This window comes from Doryrhamphus excisus, chromosome 8 (genome assembly GCF_030265055.1).
Source record: "Doryrhamphus excisus isolate RoL2022-K1 chromosome 8, RoL_Dexc_1.0, whole genome shotgun sequence".
NCBI lineage: Eukaryota > Metazoa > Chordata > Actinopteri > Syngnathiformes > Syngnathidae > Doryrhamphus > Doryrhamphus excisus.
The window spans coordinates 21,190,991-21,211,455 of record NC_080473.1 but is presented as its reverse complement, the minus strand read 5'-3'; the positions used below and the strand labels follow the sequence as shown (position 1 = coordinate 21,211,455).

The following is a 20,465-nucleotide window of genomic DNA, read 5'->3' as shown; positions in this document are numbered from 1 at the left end:
AGGATTTAAGAAGCTTAAAAAATAAAAATAAAAATAAAATAAAATATATTAGGAAAGCAGGAAGTGAACAAAATAAAACAAAATAAATAAATAAAAAATTTAAAATAAATAAATAAAATAAAAATAATAAAATAAAATAAAAAAAACAATAAAATAAAATAAAATAAAATAAAATAAAATAAAATAAAATAAAATAAAATAAAATAAAATTAAATTAAATTAAATTAAAAAACCTTTCTAGATATTCCAGAATCTGCACACTGTATTTTCTGGACTATAAGTCGCTCCGGAGTATAAGTGGCACAAGGTCAAAAATGCATAATTAGGTGGAAAAAAAACATACATAAGTCGCACTGGAGTGAATAATACCTGTACAGTTTTTGACTTGAAAGTACTCACTTGGACTGAGCCAATACTCCGATAACCTCAGCATAGAGGTCAGCTACAGTGTGCATGTTGCCAGTGTTAGGACCGTGATATCTGGAAAAAAAACCACAAAAAAAAGTACATTCAATGGAGAAAAGAGAAATAAATACGCTTTAAAAGTGAAAAGTATTTTACCCTTCTTTGTATCTAAAGTGCTTAAAGGCTACGGTGATGACCTCATGGACCAAACCATCCAGGACTGGGTGCAATGGCATCTAGCGACAAGAGAAAATGACTTAAAAAAACATCGAGTTTACAGTACATTTACAACTTTATAGTGGAAGCCATTTTTGTATGATTTGTTTTTATTGCTAAACTTATGTATCAGTTTTTGGACTGCCTGACTAAATTTGGGTTTTCGTTTAACCATTTTGGAATGGATTAATTATGGAAGCTGAGGTTCTAGCAGCGACCTCGTTAAAGGGGACCTATTATGCTCATTTTTCAGCTCTTTGTATTGAGTTGTGGACTCTTATAGAGCAGCTACACACAATAACCAGCACAGAAAGTGATTAGCTAAATAACATAGACATAGACTTTCTTTAAAATAAAATAAAATAAAATAAAATAAAATCCTACCTCCTAAACTACATTAGGAAAGCAGGAAGTGAACAAATGTAACAGTTACTGATTGTAAAAGTACCAGATGGAGGGGTAGGATTTAAGAAGCTTTAGCTATTAGCTATAAGCTAGATATTCCAGAATCTGCACATACCGTATTTTCTGGACTACAAGTCGCACTGGAGTATAAGTCGCGTTTTTTGCGGGTAATTTATTTTACTACTTGACCAAAACAGACAATACGTATATTATATTGACAGTTACTATGGTACCCATTATGGCATTGGATGCTCATATCACCGAGTACTTTGGTACGGGACAAAAAAAATAAAAAATAAAAAATAAAATACAAAATGAAAAAAAAAAAAAATAAATAAAAATAAAAATAAAAATAAAAATAAAAATAAAAATAAAAATAAAAATAAAAATAAAAATAAAAATAAAAATAAAAATAAAAATAAAAATAAAAATAAAAATAAAAATAAAAATAAAATAAAAATAAAAATAACAAAATTAAAATAACAAAATAACAAAATACAAAAAAATACAAAAAAATAAAAAATAAATAATAAAACAATTTTAAAAAATTACAAAATTAACAATTTAAAAAAAATTAAAAATTAAAAAACTTAAACTATATTAGGAAAGCAGGAAGTGAACAAATTGAACAAACAAAAACAGTTACTGATTGTACTCTATATCTGTATACACAGCTGCCCTGGAGTCGTCTGATGGAAAAATGGCTGCCAATTCAAGCCTACAACTTTCTACATGACCTTCTCTACCACCTGTTTCTAAATAATTTATTGAATACTTTGTACAATAATAATAATAATAATAATAATGAATAACTGTAAAGTCACCTGTTTAAGAACTTCTATGAGTGCGAGGGAGAAGATAAAGTCGATGGCCAAGTCCCTCCTTTCAAGTAAATAATCTCTCTGCTGCTCATCACTGCAGAAAGACAACAAAGAATGACAACAGGCTCACAGCGAACGGAACACGGGACCACTTTACGTCAATCATTCTCACTTTTTGGACTTGGTGTTAGCTCTGGGACGGTACTCGTGCAACTCCTCCTCCAGGCCGTTTTGTCTTTTGTACCAGTCGAATAAAGTTCGGAGGATGGAGGGGAGGCAGTACTCAGCCAAGGAGCTCATGGTGCTTAATAACTGCAAGGAGGAGAAAAACACAAACCCAGGCAGGGTGGGGTGAGTGAAAGGAAGGAACGGGCGGGTTTGGGCACACAGGAAGGGAGGAGAGTCAACCGGACCGGGCAGGGCGGGGGCGACACAAGCGAGGCCTTCATCGAACACGAGTTCGGAGAAGAATCACGGCTCTGTGCGGCCGCTTCAATGGCCTCACGCTGCAGCACAAACACGGCCCTGTGGCCGTGAAAGGAGGCTCTCTGCGTAACCGCACGGCGGCTGGACGCACCTCGGACCGACGCCAAGGCGCAAGGTAAACACGCCTGCCCTTGACTGGCGCTCAAAGGGCTTTTTTTTGGATGCGGGCGAATGAGCCTTTTCAGGTAGCGTCCCGAAAAACGACCGAAAAAATGAAATAAAGTCTTGCTTACTTGGTCAAACTGAGGATCTTCACCCCTCTGGAGAGACTTTGTTAAAGGTTTTTCCTGCAAAAATAAACCCAAAAAAATCATGTTATCATTGGAAAACAAGTCATCAAATGCACAAACTTCATTATCTTAAACATTGGCGATGTTGGTAAAAAAATGTTCCTGCAAAAGCAAACCCAAAAAATCATGTTACCATTGGAAAACAAGTCATCAAATGCCCAAAAAATGCCCAAAAATATCCAAAAAATGCCCCAAAAATCGTGTTATTATTTGAAAACAAGTCATCAAATGCACAAACTTCATTATCTTAAACATTGGCGTTGTTTGTCAATTTTTTTCCTGCAAAAACAAACCCAAAAAAACCACGTTATCATTGGAAAACAAGTCATCAAATGCCCCAAAAATTCCCCAAAAAAGGCCCAAAAAATGCCCCAAAAATCATGTTATTATTTGAAAACAAGTCATCAAATGCACAAACTTCATTATCTTAAACATTGGCGTTGTTTGTAAAAAAATTTTCCTGCAAAAACAAACCCAAAAAAATCATGTTATCATTGGAAAACAAGTCATCAAATGCCCAAAAAATGCCCCAAAAATCATGTTATTATTTGAAAACAAGTCATCAAATGCACAAACTTCATTATCTTAAACATTGGCATTGTTTATCAATTTTTTTCCTGCAAAAACAAACCCAAAAAAAATCATGTTATCATTGGAAAACAAGTCATCAAATGCCCAAAAAATCATGTTATTATTTGAAAACAAGTCATCAAATGCACAAACTTCATTATCTTAAACATTGGCGTTGTTTGTAAAAAAAAATTCCTGCAAAAGCAAACCCAAAAAATCACGTTATCACTTGACAACAAGTCATCAAATGCCCAAAAAATGCCCAAAAATATCAAAAAAATGCCCCAAAAATCATGTTATTATTTGAAAACAAGTCATCAAATCCACAAACTTCATTATCTTAAACATTGGCGTTGTTTGTAAAAAACTTTCCTGCAAAAACAAACCCAAAAAATCATGTTATTATATAATAACAAGTCAAAACATCATTATCTTAAACATAGGCGGTGTTTGTAAAAAAATTTCCCTGCAAAAGCAAACCCAAAAAATCATGTTATCATTGGAAAACAGGTCATCAAATGCCCAAAAAATGCCCCAAAAATCATGTTATTATTTGAAAACAAGTCATCAAATGCACAAACTTCATTATCTTAAACATTGCCGTTGTTTGTCAATTTTTTTTCCTGCAAAAAACAAACCCAAAAAATCATGTTAACATTGGAAAACAAGTCATCAAATGCCCAAAAAATGCCCCCAAAATCATGTTATTATTAGAAAACAAGTCATCAAATGCACAAACTTCATTATCTTAAACATTGGCGTTGTTTGTAAAAAAGATTCCTGCAAAAGCAAACCCAAAAAATCATGTTATCATTTAAAAACAAGTCATTAAAGTCTCGCCCGCAGCTTCACTCGTCCCACATTTTCCAGCTAACGAGAACGCCATCATTCACTTTCACATTCACTGCGGCATCAGCATGAAGGCTAAAAGATGGGATATTAATGACGCCTCCCGTTATGAAAGTCGTCCATCACGGGCAATGACGGCTTTCATGAGGGATTAAGGCTGATCTTAATTAGTTTTTCAGCCCTCGCACATTCTCGTTGTTAGCAAATGGAGTCTGGATTGACAGCTGAGGGTTAGCAGGAACTTTAATCAATTAGTGGACAATGTGCATAATGTGCATAATAAGCATTAATAAATATAATATTGAATAAAATAATACAATTCTATATTTTTTTATTAATTTTGTATTAAAATAAATAATTATACATATATAAATTATGAAATGATTACAAATGACAATATTGTTAATGATGCATATTTTATATCACAAAAACACAGGCTTATATAAAAATATATTAATAATATTTTTATAATATATTATGTATATATTATATTTTTATAATATTTTTTATAATTTTTTGTATTAAAATAAAAAATATACAATAAATTATGAAATTATTAAAAATGACAATATTGTTAATAATGCATATTTTATATGACAAAAACACAGGCAAAAAGCACTAAGCATTAATAAATATAACATTGAATAAAATAATACTTTATTAATGATATTTTTAAATAATATATTATATTTTTTATAATATTTGTATTAATTTTTGTATTACAATAAATAATTATACAATACAATAAATTGTGAAATTATTAAAAATGACAATATTGTTAATGATGCATATTTTATATCACAAAAACACAGGCTTTAATAAAATATATAACAAGCCGAAAAAGGAATGAAAAAAAGTGTTGCATCAAAAAGCACTAAGCATTAATAAATATAACATTGAATAAAATTATATTTTATTAATAATATTTTTAATAATATATTATATTTTTTAAATATTATTTTTAATAATTTTGTATTAATATAAATAATTATACAATACAAAAAATTGTGAAATTATTAAAAAAGACAATATTGTCAATGATGCATATTTTATATCACAAAAACACAGGCATTTATAAAATATATAAAAAATAAGTGGTAATTAATTAAATTAAATTAATTAATTAATTACAAAAAAATTTAAATTAATTTCCAATTTAAGTTTTCTATTCCGTGAATTATGCCAACATTGCCTCTGTTAAAATAATTAAGTATCATTTTTTTTTTAAAACTATGCTTTAACTTCACTTATTTTTATATATTATTAACAATTTATTCCCATTTTATCACTTTGAAATTTTAATATTATTTATCATTATTTTTCATGTTTCATGTTTTTCATGGCCTGCATGGTGAGTGAGTGGTTAGCATGCAGGGTACACAGCTAGTTCGATTCCACTCTCGGGCATCTCTGTGTGGAGTTTGCATGTTCTCCGGGTACTCCGGAATACTTCCTCCAACATTCCAAAAACATGCTAGGTTAATTAGCGACTCCAAATTGTCCATAGGTATGAATGTGAGTGTGAATGGTTGTTTGTCTATATGTGCCCTGTGATTGGCTGGTGACCAGTCCAGGGTAAAAAAAATGAATACATGGAAAAGGAGTCGGAACGCCGAAAGGGAGTTCATGCACGTGGAGCATTTGGAAGGTTTTTGTGTTTTTTTTTGTTTTTTTCCGTCAACATTAGACTCACCAGCGGTTCCGCCATGATGATTCGAATCTTGCGTTCCGATACGGTGGCGAAGACGGCAAACAGGCTCTTGAGGACGTACTCGCCCGGTTTGCTCTCCGGGTCCACGCTGATCGGCATCATGACCGGGGGCCCCTTCTCTCCCTGAGGACTGCAGACGGGAGCGATGGGGGGTTTGCTGTAGCCGTTCCCGACGGGTGATGCTGAAGAAATAACAAATGGAAAAAAAAAAAAACGTGTTTTAATAATCATAAAACATGACCAATTGAGGAATACGTGAGCGACAGGATAAGCCATGGAGGTGTTTACAAAGAGAGACAACGGATTTGGGTGTTGGAACAAGGTTTCCCCAAACATGGACATAAAAATTCCCACCATGTTGAACATTCCTGACGCACGCTGTCCAAAGGGCACTGACATCTCCCAGGAGGAAACGAACGGCCCACGGCCAGCAGCTGCTGTTTTCGTATCCTACCAAAGATGTCACAGCCATCTTGTGACCATCTAGTGTTGTGTTATGGTGTGGCCCGTGTTTGATTACCCGGGCCATGAGAACCATGCCAGCCAACATGCAAGTTCATGCAAGGTTTGCCTCCACACTAAGATTTGCTGAGTAGAGTCAAGAATTTCATGTAAAATATTTACTGGAATTGGTACTGGAATCACTTGTAAAAAAAGTACGTCTTTATTACTATCAATAATATTATTATTTAAAATATTTTATTTTAATTTTTTTTATTTTTTTAAATATTTTTTTTGTATTTTTTCTATTATTTTTTACATGTATTTTCCATATTTTTATTTCCATTATAATTGACAATAATGATACAAGCAATTACCTTTTCATTACAATGATTAGTGTTACGATTATTATTAGAAATAATAACATAACTAACACTACTACTGTGAATAATAATAATAATAATAATAATAATAATAATAATAATAATAATAATAATAATAATAATAATAATAATAATAATAATAATAATAATAATAATAATAATAATAATAATAATAATAATAACATGAAATACAACAACAAAAATGATTAAAAATACTGTTATTATTATCGATGAAGAATTATGCTGTAAAAATCCAGAAAAAATGAAAAAACAACAATTTAAACTCTATTAGGAAAGCAGGAAGTGAACAAATGTAACAGTTTATTATTAGAATGTCACATTATTACATCACATTATTAGAAATAATAACATAACTAACACTACTACTGTGAATAATAATAATAATAATAATAGTAATAATAACATGAAATACAACAACAAAAATTATTAAAAATACTATTATTATTATTATTATTGATAAAGAATTATGCTGCAAAAATCCAGGAAAAAAATAATAATCAAAATAAACAAAACAACAACTTAAACTCTATTAGGAAAGCAGGAAGTGAACAAATGTAACAGTTTATTATTAGAATGTCACATTATTATATCACATTATTAGAAATAATAACATAACTAACACTACTACTGTGAATAATAATAATAATAATAATAATAATAATAATAATGTGAAATACAACAACAAAAATATTAAAAATACTATTATTATTATTGATGAAGAATTATGCTGTAAAAATCATTTTTTTGCCTTGATCTAACCTGTTGCTTTTCATATCAATAATATTATTATTTAAAATAAATGTTTTTGTTCATCTATTATTTTTTTACATGTATTTTCCATATTTTTATTTCCATTATAATTGACAATAATGATACAAGCAATTACCTTTTCATTACAATGATTAGTGTTATGATTATTATTAGAAATAATAACATAACTAACACTACTACTGTGAATAATAATAATAACATGAAATACAACAACAAAAATATTCAATTATTATTATTATTATTATTGATAGAGAATTATGTAATAATATTTTTGTAATAATGTTGTAATAATAATAATTTTGTAATATTTTTTTGTTAATCTATTGTTTTTACATGTATTTTCCATATTTTTATTTCCATTATATTTGACAATAATGATACAAGCAATTACCTTTTCATTACAATGGTAAGTGTTACAATTATTATTATTATAACATTATTATAATATTATATTAACATAGTATTATTATTAATATTAATATTAACATAACTAACACTACCACTGTGAATAATAATAACAACAATAACATGAAATACAACAACAAAAAATATTAAAAATACTATTATCATTATTATTGATGAAGAATTATGCTGCAAAAATAATTTTTTTTAAACAATTATTTGCCTTGATCTAACCTGTTGTAAACTGTTTTGACATGAGGTTTTGATTAATTATTATTATATTTTATTATTATATTTTATATATTTCATTATTATATTTTATATATTTTATTATTATATTTTTTATTATTATATTTCATAGATTTTATAAATTATATTTTTTTATATATTATAATTATTCCACTAGCAAATGCAAATATAATATACAAAAAAAGATGCAAATATATTTGTACTTGGTTTAACCAAAGCATGCAAAATAAATGACAACTAAGAAAGCAACTTCATAATCGATAATCGTAATAAATAATAAATCATAGTTGTCCCATTTTTAAGAGCGACACACAAAAGCATAAAAAGTGACGTGAGCAACAGGAGATGTTCTCCAGGTCTACTCGGGACACGCATGTCACGGTGCCTTTCACGGAATGCCCAGCATGTTCGAACCCTCTCAGCACCTACCCAGGCCCTTGATGAAGCTGATGACACTGGCTTTGCTCCAGCACACGGCCGTCCCGTCCATAGCGGAGAACAACAACAACGACGGGGGGGAACCCACGGTTCGAGCTCCCTTTAACCGAGGCTAAAAATCTCCCTGAGGAAACACATCAGCGTCCATGTCTTGCGTGTCAACTGGCCGAGTCCTCCTGGGGCATATTTTCCACGGAGCGCTCAAGCCAGACACCCAGACACCCAGACACCCAGACACCCACCCCGCCAGCCACCGGTGGGTGTTGCTTAAATAAGTCCCACCAGACAGGAGCCGACACAACCGTTTGTCTCTTCTTCTGCTTCGCCGTGTGACCAGCCTGTGGTGCCTTCCAGGAGTGAAGGTCAAGCGGGAATTTTTAGCAAAGCGGTGATGCTACCAGGGGGCATAGCTGTGTGACTATTATTACCCCGGGGTGCACGCTGCACTGGCGACATCAGACATCGGACACGTTTTGCTGCGATTAAATCGACAAAAAATAACCGAGGCTAAAAGATTCACAGTATGAAGACCCGTGTGGTCCGATTCTGCACAAAGACTCATCACACGAGCAAAACAAGGGGGCTCACGGGGCATGACATCACCACCCTCCCCTGGCACCATCACGGAAACAAGCGTCCCCCTTTATCATACTTGGAACAGTAAAAATACACCATCTACGTTATGCTAGCTATAGCATTTCAGTATTGGATGCTCATATCACCGAGTACTTTGGTATGTGACAAAAAAGAAAAAAAAAGAAAAAATAAATAATAATAAAAAAATTAAAAATAAATGAATAAATAAAATAAACATTTATTAAATAAATTAAATATACATATCACTATATGGACACTTACTATAAAAATTTTAAAAAAATAAAAACTTAAAAAATTAAAAAAAATGAATAAATAAAATGAAAATGTATAAAATAAGTTAAAAACAAAAAAACAAACAAAAAACTATCACCTCCTACTTCGGTACGTGACGGAAAATAAAAACATTTAAAAAATAAATAAAAAATTCAAAATTAAAATTAATGAATAAATAAAATAAAAATGTATAAAATAAATTAAAAACAAAAAACAAACAAAAAAAACTATATACTGTGCTATATATATATCACTATATTGACACTTACTATGGTACCCATTATGGCATTGGATGCTCATATCACCGAGTACTTCGGTACGTGACGGAAAATAAAAACATTAAAAAAAATAAATAAATAAATAAATAAAATTAATGACTAAATAAAATAAAAATGTATAAAAAAAATTAAAAACAAAAAACAAACAAAAAACTATATACTATGCTATATATATCACTATATTGACACTTACTATGGTACCCATTATGTCATTGGATGCTCATATCACCGAGTACTTCAGTATGTGACAAAAAATAAAAATAAAAATAAAAATAAAAATAAAAATAAAAATAAAAATAAAAATAAAAATAAAAATTAAAATAGGAAAGCAGGAAGTGAACAAATGTAACAGTTAGTGATTGTAAAAGTACCAGATGGAGGGGTAGGATTTAATAAGCTTTGCTTCTTCCTACTCCTTTTGGACATGTGGAACTGGGAACTGATTATGGGATGCACTCAATTGGAATCTGATGCATGTTCAAATGAAATTAAACCATTACCATTACTTTCAACTACAGATGTCGCGTCGACGATGCCCCCCCCCACACAGTTTTCAATTTCATCTCTTTGCCCCTGAAACACGCGGCACCGCAAGACAAGCTGCAAAAATTAAAATTAAAATTAAAATTAAAATTAAAATTAAAATTAAAATTAAAATTAAAATTAAAATTAAAATTAAAATTAAAATTAAAATTAAAATTAAAATTAAAATTAAAATTAAAATTAAAATTAAAATTAAAATTAAAATTAAAATTAATGTTCCTTGCTGCTAACCAGGAAAAGTACGCAAAACGTGGCAAGATTTTGGTGTAAATTTTCAATGTTAAGCGAAAAACACGCTAACCGGGGCGGACGCTAACTGAGGTTCCACTGTAATTCCCATTCAGTTTGCTATGGCAGCCCATTTAGGAAGCAAACTAGCTGGGTCTGAATAAATAAACAAAGCAGGCCCTCTGCTGGCTGCTGCGAAATAGCAAAATAAACATAAACAAACAAACGATACAAAAAAAATCATATTTTGCCACAACTCAATATTTGATTTACAGTGCAATTCTTATATAAGTCTCGTTCGAATTCATCCACGGAGACAGGAGCATAAACACCCACTTTAGCCATCAGCCACTAGTGACGTGTGGGTCGACATTTGGGCACAAATGACCTCATTAACTGTGCCAGAATTTCCGGGGTCAGCATGGCGGTGGTAGGGGGGGGCCATTATGAAAACACACACAGGACTAAAAATAAAGGCAAACTGTTCCAACAGTAGAATGTGAGGCTAATAAAAGCTTTCGCGTCACGTTATGTAATGAGCAGGAACCTCCCTGCCAGTTGGTTTATGATATTTTTACGTCAAAGGGAGAGTGAAAAAAAAAAAATTGCACAAGCTTTGTTGTTATGCGCCTCACTCGCTAAAATGCTGCTTGCCGCATGTCGATTTCTGACCACTTTTTCATGGCTAACCGTGTATTTTGCTATTTTGCTACTATCGATTGATATCAGTTTCCAAAGTGCTGCACAAACAAGAAAATAAAAAAGTAAAAATAAAATACAATAAATAAAGGTACAAATTGATTTTATCCAAAACTAAAAGATCAAATAAGAAATAAAATTATTTTATAATAACATTAATTTTATATTTTATGTATTTATTTATTTATTTTTTAAAATATTTTTATTGTTATTTTATTATTTTATTTATATAAATTATAAAAAATTTAAATTTAAATATTTTATGTATAATATATATAATATTTTAATAAAAATAAAAAATAACAAGAAGCAAAGCAATAAAAATACAAAAAATAAAAACAATTAAAATAAAAGGCAAGAACTAAAAGACACAGGACCATACGACTAACTCTGAGTTAAAAGCCAGAGAATAAAAGTGGCTTTTAAGACGAGACTTTAAGCTTTCGATGTTGGGGGGCCAATGGAATAGTATCACAATGGTATCGTATCATCCAATCTAATCCAATTTAAAAGAAAAGAAAGTAAAACTAGTTACAAATTGAATTTAATCCAAAACTAAAAGATCAAATAAGAAATAAAATTATTAACATTATTTTAATAATTCTTTATTTTTTAAATATTTTTATTTTATTATTTTATTTATATAAATTAAAATTAAAATTAAAATTAAAATTAAAATTAAAATTAAAATTAAAATTAAAATTAAAATTAAAATTAAAATTAAAATTAAAATTAATTAAATTAAAAATTAAAATTAAAAAAATTAAAATTAAAATTAAAATTAAAATTAAAATTAAAATTAAAATTAAAATTAAAATTAAAATTAAAATTAAAAAGCATAATAAAATACAATAAATAAAGGTACAAATTGGATTTTGACATGAATTTGACACTTTGCGGTGCGCTTGCTCTATTCCGTAACTTTCCTTTTCAACTCGTAAAAACACACAAGAACCAGGAGCTGATCTCATCAAGAAGGCGCTGGAGCCTTCAGGTGAAGCTCGGCTAATCCCATTAGCGTGTCCTCACGCTTACTAAGAACTATTTAGACCAGGGGTGGGCAAACTACGGCCGGGGGGGCCACATCCAGCCCGCCAAGTGTTTGAATACGGCCCGCCCAATCTTTCCAAAGTAATTAAAATTAAAATTAAAATTAAAATTAAAATTAAAATTAAAATTAAAATTAAAATTAAAATTAAAATTAAAATTAAAATTAAAATTAAAATTAAAATTAAAAATAATTTATAATAATAATTTATAATAATAATTTATAATAATAATTTATAATAAAATTAATTAAATAGTGTTCCTTGCTGCTAACCAGGAAAAGTACGCAAAACGTGGCAAGATTTTGGTGTACATTTTCAATGTTAAGCGAAAAACATTGATATAAATATAAATATATAGTCTGCCCCCCCCCCGTAAATTTTGTCATATCAATGCGGCCCGCGAGTCAAAAAGTTTGCCCACCCCTGATTTAGACCATGTGAGTGACTGGCACACGCCAGTTAAAAACAAGCCGTGCGGCGCACCCGAGGTGCTGAATCATTGCACGATGAAACAGTGACGACGGTGCTGTTGCTAGGAGACGGCCACAAGTACAACTCACGTTTGACAAAGAACTGCAACGAAAAAAAACCAAGTTGTACTCACAGCCGCTCCATGACTTCAGCAGAGATTTGATGCTGATTTCAAAGAATCCCGAGTCCTGCTGGCTGGCCATGACATGCACTTTGTTTACGACTTTTCCCCGCCGAAGCTCGGGAATGCTGTCACCTCTCCGGAACTCGGAACACTCGGAAGACACCCTGTCCTCGATAAGCGCCCCTTCCCTGTTCTTCTGTGCCGTCCTCCCTGCCTGCGTTATCCTTCGCTCGCTCTCAGCATCTCTAAAGCTGGAGGCGGGCAGTGGGCGGGGCTCCCTTTAAATAACCGCGTGTGGAGGCTGAGAGCGCAGGGAGCAATCCTCTTAGTCGGTAATAATAACTGCCGCTTGTCTGCGTGCGGCGCCTGATGATGATGATGATGATGATGCTAGTGATGATGATTATAAGAGCGCTGGGCATCTCTTCTGAACGACTAGTAGAGCAGCGTGAAGATGACATTAACCCTTGGATGCACGAGTGACTGGACCCTCCACTCTTCCATAAGTGGATCAAAAATCACCCATACTAGAATCAATGCCTTTTTAGGACAATTTTTCCATTTTGGTTAGGAATAATCACTTGTATGATATTTAGTATTATATTTAGGACCACACAAGAATGATTTCATGTTAGAAACATCTTCATTTTTCACTTTTTTACATCTTTGAAAAAGAAAATGACCCCGTACAACAATAGAAAATGGGAGGATCCATTGTGTGTTGCATAAAGGGAAGTTAAAAATGTGAACGGCATGATATCAAAAATATGTTTTTTGAGGAATACTTGGAATATGAAATGATAAAAAAATTTAATTATGAAGATATTTCAAGAAAACAACCTGACCGGGTCATTTTTGACCCACTTATGGAAGGTTGGGGTAGTAACACAAAAACTAAAATTTCTTAAAATGTATAAAAGGTAAGTTAAAAATGTGATATGATATCAAAAACATGTTTTTTTTAGGAATACCTGGAATAAGAAATGATTAAAAAATTATAATTACGAAGATATTTCAAGAAAACAACATGACCAGGTCATTTTTGACCTACTTATGGAAGATTTCTTAAAATTTCTTAAAATGTATAAAAGATAAGTTAAAAATGTGAATGGCATGATATCAAAAACATGTTTTTTGAGGAATACCTGGAATATGAAATGATAAAAAATTTTCATTACAAAGATATTTCAAGAAACCAACCTGACCGGGTCATTTTTGACCCACTTATGGAAGATTTCTTAAAATTTCTTAAAATGTATAAAAGGTAAGTTAAAAATGTGAATGACATGATATCAAAAAGATGTTTTTTGAGGAATACCCGGAATAAGAAATGATAAAAAAAATTATAATTACGAAGATATTTCAAGAAAACAACCTGACCGGGTCATTTTTGACCCACTTAAGGAAGATTTCTTAAAATTTCTTAAAATGTATAAAAGATAAGTTAAAAATGTGAACGGCTTGATATCAAAAATATGTTTTTTTGAGGAATACCTGGAATATGAAATGATGAAAAAATTTTCATTATGAAGATATTTCAAGAAAACAACCTGACCGGGTCATTTTTGACCCACTTATGGAAGGTTGGGGTAGTAACACAAAAACTAAAATTTCTTAAAATGTATAAAAGGTACGTTAAAATTGTGATATGATATCAAAAACATGTTTTTTTTAGGAATACCTGGAATATGAAATGATAAAAAATTTTCATTTCAAGATATTTCAAGAAAACAACCTGACCGGGTCATTTTTGACTAACGGAGTATAACAGAAATCCAAATAAATTAAATTATTTGGCCGTCCTCTAACAAAAATTTTTTTCCCCATAACGGAATAAATAACTTTGAACATTGTTCTTCTCTCAGTTGTAGGAAGTGTTTTTGCAATACACTTCAAAAAAATTATAAAATAATATTTAAATGCTGTTCAAGTTTTAGCATATCATTTTCATGATATTTTACTACTTAAACTCTTTTTAAGTCACCTCAAAATTTGCATGACTTCCTGAGCAAATACAGTAACATTTTCCATGAGAGCAAGCTTCTATAAAGTACTCATATTATTAAGTATGCCATAAAATCCTTGTTATGTCATATCTATACGGCATATGACTTCCACTCGTACTGTAATACTAATCTGTCATGCATTAAAATGCAAATGCATGAATATATTATCAGTTACAGCATACGTATATCGCTCGGTAAACAAGTCATGCTGCAAGAAGATCCTCAAGCAAAATCGCCCGAAGCGATGCTATTTATAGAATTGTGTGTTTTTAAATAATAAATGTGTAAAATGGGTGTGGTCACTTCATCTGTTACATATTTTTAAGGATGGAAAGTTGGATTTATAGCCTCAATAAAAGCTTGAGGAAATGTGGAAAGGTGTGGTACATCGCACCATTTTGTCCATATGGAAAATATTATTATAATTATAATAAATATTTATCAGACTAAAGCGGTGTTTGTTGGTGATAAGTGATTAATGGCGATTAATCGGGGCATTTTTAAGACGCGTTCTCAGCATACCGTCGTCTCTTGACGACACTGAAAGTGCCGGCGCCATCATTGATGACATCATCCATCCTGTGCTGGCTCTCAGCAGCGTAATCTCCATCCAAACGCTTGATTACGTAATATACTTTTACGACGGAGGTGCTTTGACTAAACTAACATTTTGTCTTATTACAGCCTGGATGGTCAACAGGAAGTAGAAAGGGTCTGACATAACATGGCCCGAGGTAGCGTCACAAAGCACAGTGAGTTCATAGCAAAGAGGACTTCCAGGGAATAGCTCATGTGCTCGTTAGCATTGGTGAAATCGTCATTTTCGGCCACATTTCCGTCAGTGTACCGCGGTTGTGGCTACGGATGTAGTTTACCACTCGTATGTTACTGAACGAGAGACGGCTTTGCGTACCTGGTAAGGTTCTATAGGAATCGAATCCATCAAAGTGAAAAGTGTGAAGCTTAAACTTGAGTTGCAAAAATAAAATAAATTAAAATAAAATAAAATTAATTTAAAATTCATAATAAAAAATTTTATAATAAAATGTATAATTTATAAATTAAATTAAATTTTTAAAATTAAATTAATTAATTTATATGTTTTAAATTAAATTAAATTAATTTATTTATATTTTTTAAATTAAATTAAATTCTTTAAATTATATTAAATTAATTAATTTATTTATATTTTTAAATAAAATAAAATAAAATAAAAATAAACTTGAGTTGCTTGTTAGCTTCTGTCGATGAACAATGGCAATTGAAGAGAGAAAGAGAAAAATGGGACGAGAATGTCAACGTCAAGCTAGCAGGAGGGTCTATAGGCCACCACAGGTGTCCAACATGCGGCCCGGGGGCCATTTAAGACAGGCCCTCAGTACATTCCAAAATACAATTAAACAAGAGAACTAAAAAAAACGGCAAAAATGTGATTTTTTAAAATCATTTTCGGCCACATTTCCGTCAGTGTACCGCGGTTGTGGCTACGGATGTAGTTTACCACCCGTATGTTACTGAACGAGAGACGGCTTTGCGTAAATGGTAAGGTTCTATAGGAATCGAATCCATCAAAGTGAAAAGTGTGAAGCTTAAACTTGAGTTGCAAAAATAAAATAAATTAAAATAAAATAAAATGAATTTAAAATTTATAATAAAAAAAATCATAATAAAATTTATAATTTATAAATGAAATTAAATGAAATTAAATTACATTTTTTTAAATAAATTAAATTAATTAATGTATATGTTTTAAATTAAATTAAATTAAATTAATTTATAGTTTTAAAATTAAATTAAATTCTTTAAATTATATTAAATTAATTAATTTATTTATATTTTTAATTAAAATAAAATAAAATAATAAAAGCAAAAATTTGATTTTTTTTAAATGAGAATTTTTACGAGAATAAAGACATTCAATATGTCAACATGCAGCCCGGGGGCCATTTAAGACACAAGGCTGTTTTTTGTTGACCCTTGGTATATTCCCAAAATACAATTAAGCAAGAGAAGTTATAAAAAAAAAACAAAAAAAAAAAAACAGCAACATTTTTTTTATTTTTTTATTTTTTACAATTTTTATGAGAATAAATCCAAAATATTAGGAGAATTGTCAGTCACAACCTCAATCTTAGAGAGGAGCTGTTATGCTTTTTAAAAATAATTTATAATAAAAAAACAGTTATAATATTTTGGTTACTTTATATAGCGAGACCAGATCTAAAAAATATATAAAATAAATAAATAAAGTGATTTTAAAAAATAAATAAATACATGACTAATGATTTATGATAAGAATAATTTGAAACAATTGCGACGCGGCTGGTTTATTTATGATGAAGGCGTACCAACTGATGGCCTGCTGACATTTTATTTTTCATAGCTGTGTACACGCAAAGGGGGGGGGGGGGGGCGGGGGGGGGGGAGTCGGCCATATTAAGAACTTATTAAGAGCATTATCAAGCGCTGATGAAGGTGAGGAATGCCAGCTATGTGTCTGCTCTCATCGGCTATCTATGGACTTTTTTTTAACTCCCTGCTGGGACCCCCAGAGGCCCCTTGGCCGCTCACATCCTAAGACCATCACTCACTTAACGCCAGATGAGCGTTTTGTACGTCAGGTGTGTTGTTATTCAAATCAATTATAATAATAATAATAATAATAATAATAATTCCCGAGTCGGCGTTCCAAATTCAATAAACAAGCGAGGCATTTTTGTACCTACTTTCAAGAATGGTGGGTCTCTTCCTGTGCCGCGGCTTTTTAAACTTGCCCCGTAAGTCCCGAGGAGGGAACGGGTCCAAGCTGGCAATACGCCCCAGGAGGACCTCGCTTGGGAGTTCTTCAGGACAGCCTGTCGCCGTCTCGGGCTCGGGTCCTGAGGTCATTTTGTCAAACGGCGAGCCCCGAGTGGCTTCCTTCATGATCCCATGTGAGGATTTTTTTTTTTTGCCTTCCTAGTATCGTACCTGCCTTCTCTATCGATGTCTGCTCATGTGTTCCCAGCCCAGTTGAGCTAGTTACAGTCCAAAAAAAAAAAGCATGAATTGGACAGGTATTAGATTACTTGGACAGCCCCTCCTCTTTTTGGGGCCAAAAGGCGACGGAGAGAGCAACAGCCCCGCCTAGTGTGGGTGCCCACCAGGCATTCCTGAATAAATATCCTGTATTTGTCTTGTCACGTCTTAACAGCCGACGTCTCCCACGGCTGGTGCTCGGTTGCAAAGCACACTCCCGAATTCAAGTACAAATCAATATTAAATTAAGGCCAACCTAGTAAATTGATGACAAAAAATAGTTTAAAATAAACTACAAAAATAAAATAACTACAAAAAAAATCATTTTAAAACACTTGAGTAAAAAAACAAACAAAAAAAAAACTAAAATGCAAAACATTTTAGAATGGAAACTACAAATAAAAAGCTAAAGCTAAAAAGCAAAAAGCTAACAAGTCCCAAAATAAAATAAAATAAATGTGAATTAAATGTAAATAAAATATTTTTATATTGTTATGGCATAGAAAACCTGTTTACAATCGTCTAAATCGTTTTTTTTAACATCATTAGAGCCATCTAAACATGAAATAACACCCCTATAGTCATCTTTACATTTGTATTACCCAACATAAGCCATTTTAGACAGCTTATCTTGTACAGATAAATTTACAACTAACTAATATTACCAGTTGTTTCCAATACATTTATGAATTTATTCTACTAAAATTATGACTTTTTTCTTGGAATATTGCGACTTTTTCCTCGTAAATTTACAACTAAATTCTCATATGTTATTTTCGTAATATTACCAGTTGTTTCCAATAAATTTATTAATTTATTCTACTAAAATTATGACTTTATTCTTGTAATATTTTGACTTTTTCTCATAAATTTACAACTTAATTTTCATACATTATTTTCATAATATTGCCAGTTGTTTCCAATAAATGTACTAATTTATTCTACTAAAATTATGACTTTATTCTTGTAATATTGCAACTTTTTTCTCATAAATTTACAACTTAATTTTCATACGTTATTCTCATAATATTGCCAGTTGTTTCCAATAAATGTATTAATTTATTCGACTAAAATTATGACTTTATTCTTGTAATATTGTGACTTTTTTCTCATTAATTTACAACTTAATTTTCATACGTTATTCTCGTAATATTACCAGTTGTTTCCAGTAAATTTATGAATTTATTCTACTAAAATTATGACTTTATTCTTGTAATATTTTGACTTTTTCTCATAAATTTACAACTTAATTTTCATATATTATTCTCGTAATATTACCAGTTGTTTCCAATAAACTAATTACATTATTCTACTAAAATTATGACTTTATTCTTGTAATATTGCGACTTTTTCCTCCTAAATTTACAACTTCATTTTCATACGTTATTCTCGTAATATTACCAGTTGTTTAAAGTAAATGTATGTGAATTTATTCTTGTAATATTGCAAATTTTTTCTCGTAAATGTACAACTTAATTTTCATACGTTACTCTCGTAATATTACCAGTTGTTTCCAGTAAATTTATGAATTTATTCTACTAAAATTATTACTTTATTCTTGTAATATTGTGACTTTTTCTCATTAACATACAGCTTAATTTTCATAAATTATTCTTGCAATATTACCAGTTGTTTCGGAAATTTCGTGATCATTAAAAATAAAATATTTTTATATTGTTATGGCATAGAAATCCTGTTTACAATTGTTAAAAAAATATATATTTTTTTAACATCATTAGAGCCATCCAGACATGAAATAACACCCCTATAGTCATTTTAGACAGTTTATCTTGTAGAGGAGGATAATCGGTGGTGGACAGAAAGTGATATCGGGGGTTCAGAGTTTAGTTTTAGCTTGTTATTATCACTAGAATTATTATTATTCAAATTGTAGCCTGCAATAAAAGTCTGTTGTTGCTGCTCGTCTCACATAACAATTACTGAGTAATTAGTGAGTCATGTAAAATAGTAACGATGTCCTTAATGACTTCAAGTATACTGTATTTGAAGCTTAAAAGTTGCTTAGAGTTATGTTCGAACCGTGACGTAGCAAATACATAAATATAAAAATAATCTAATCAAATAGAACCGGTTTTTCAGCCAAAGAAGCCATGCCAGGTTGTTGACATGAACCAGTTTTTCTCGGTCTGACCTCCATCAGCAGTGCAAACAGTGAATGTGTGAGTTTGTTGTGAAGGCGTTTTCTTGTTTCCACTGTGACAACATGGAACAAGCAGCCTCAAGGCTCCTTTTCATGCTTTTTTTTTAAGGCTGAAGAATGTACTCATGTTGTCGTACATTAGTAAGGTACCATTCAATACCGACACGACTGAATGTTTGTTTGCATATAAATAGCCAACTGAATGTAAATCACATTTGCATGTGGCCAATGGGAAATAAAATAATATAAAAAAAAAAAATTAGTGATAGATCGATATATTGGACAAAAAATGTTTTATTTAAATATTATTTTATTTATTATGTATTTAATGTATGTCAAAAACATTAGGAGACATAATCTATATTCATTTCATAAATGTTTTTAAACAAGATACTTTATACATTATTCTCATAATATTACCAGTTGTTTCCATTAAATTTTTTTAATTTATTCTACTAAAATTATGACTTTATTCTTGTAATATTTTGACTTTTTCTTGTAAATGTACAACTTAATTTTTATATATTATTCTCGTAATATTACCAGTTGTTTCCAATAAA

The 20,465-nt window shown here is 30.8% G+C and overlaps 1 protein-coding gene across 5 annotated transcripts in view; it reads right to left on the bottom strand.

Annotated features, from left to right (window-relative positions):
- Positions 1 to 17,735, bottom strand: part of LOC131134128 (protein furry homolog) — a 72,491-nt gene extending 54,756 nt beyond the window's left edge. For 2 of the 5 annotated variants that reach the window (XM_058079020.1, XM_058079021.1), the window contains exons 1-7: positions 17,453 to 17,735; positions 5,736 to 5,935; positions 2,567 to 2,620; positions 2,020 to 2,159; positions 1,851 to 1,941; positions 562 to 641; positions 400 to 480 (exon numbers count right to left, since the gene is read on the bottom strand). In XM_058079020.1, coding sequence (XP_057935003.1) covers positions 400 to 480; positions 562 to 641; positions 1,851 to 1,941; positions 2,020 to 2,159; positions 2,567 to 2,620; positions 5,736 to 5,935; positions 17,453 to 17,651 — 845 coding nt within the window. In that variant the 5' untranslated portion in view covers positions 17,652 to 17,735. Of the gene's footprint in view, positions 1 to 399; positions 481 to 561; positions 642 to 1,850; positions 1,942 to 2,019; positions 2,160 to 2,566; positions 2,621 to 5,735; positions 5,936 to 8,449; positions 8,887 to 12,729; positions 12,970 to 17,452 lie in introns of those variants that run through there. The other 3 variants (XM_058079022.1, XM_058079024.1, XM_058079023.1) reach the window with 2 other exon arrangements.
- Between the last annotated feature and the right edge of the window lie 2,730 nt (positions 17,736 to 20,465).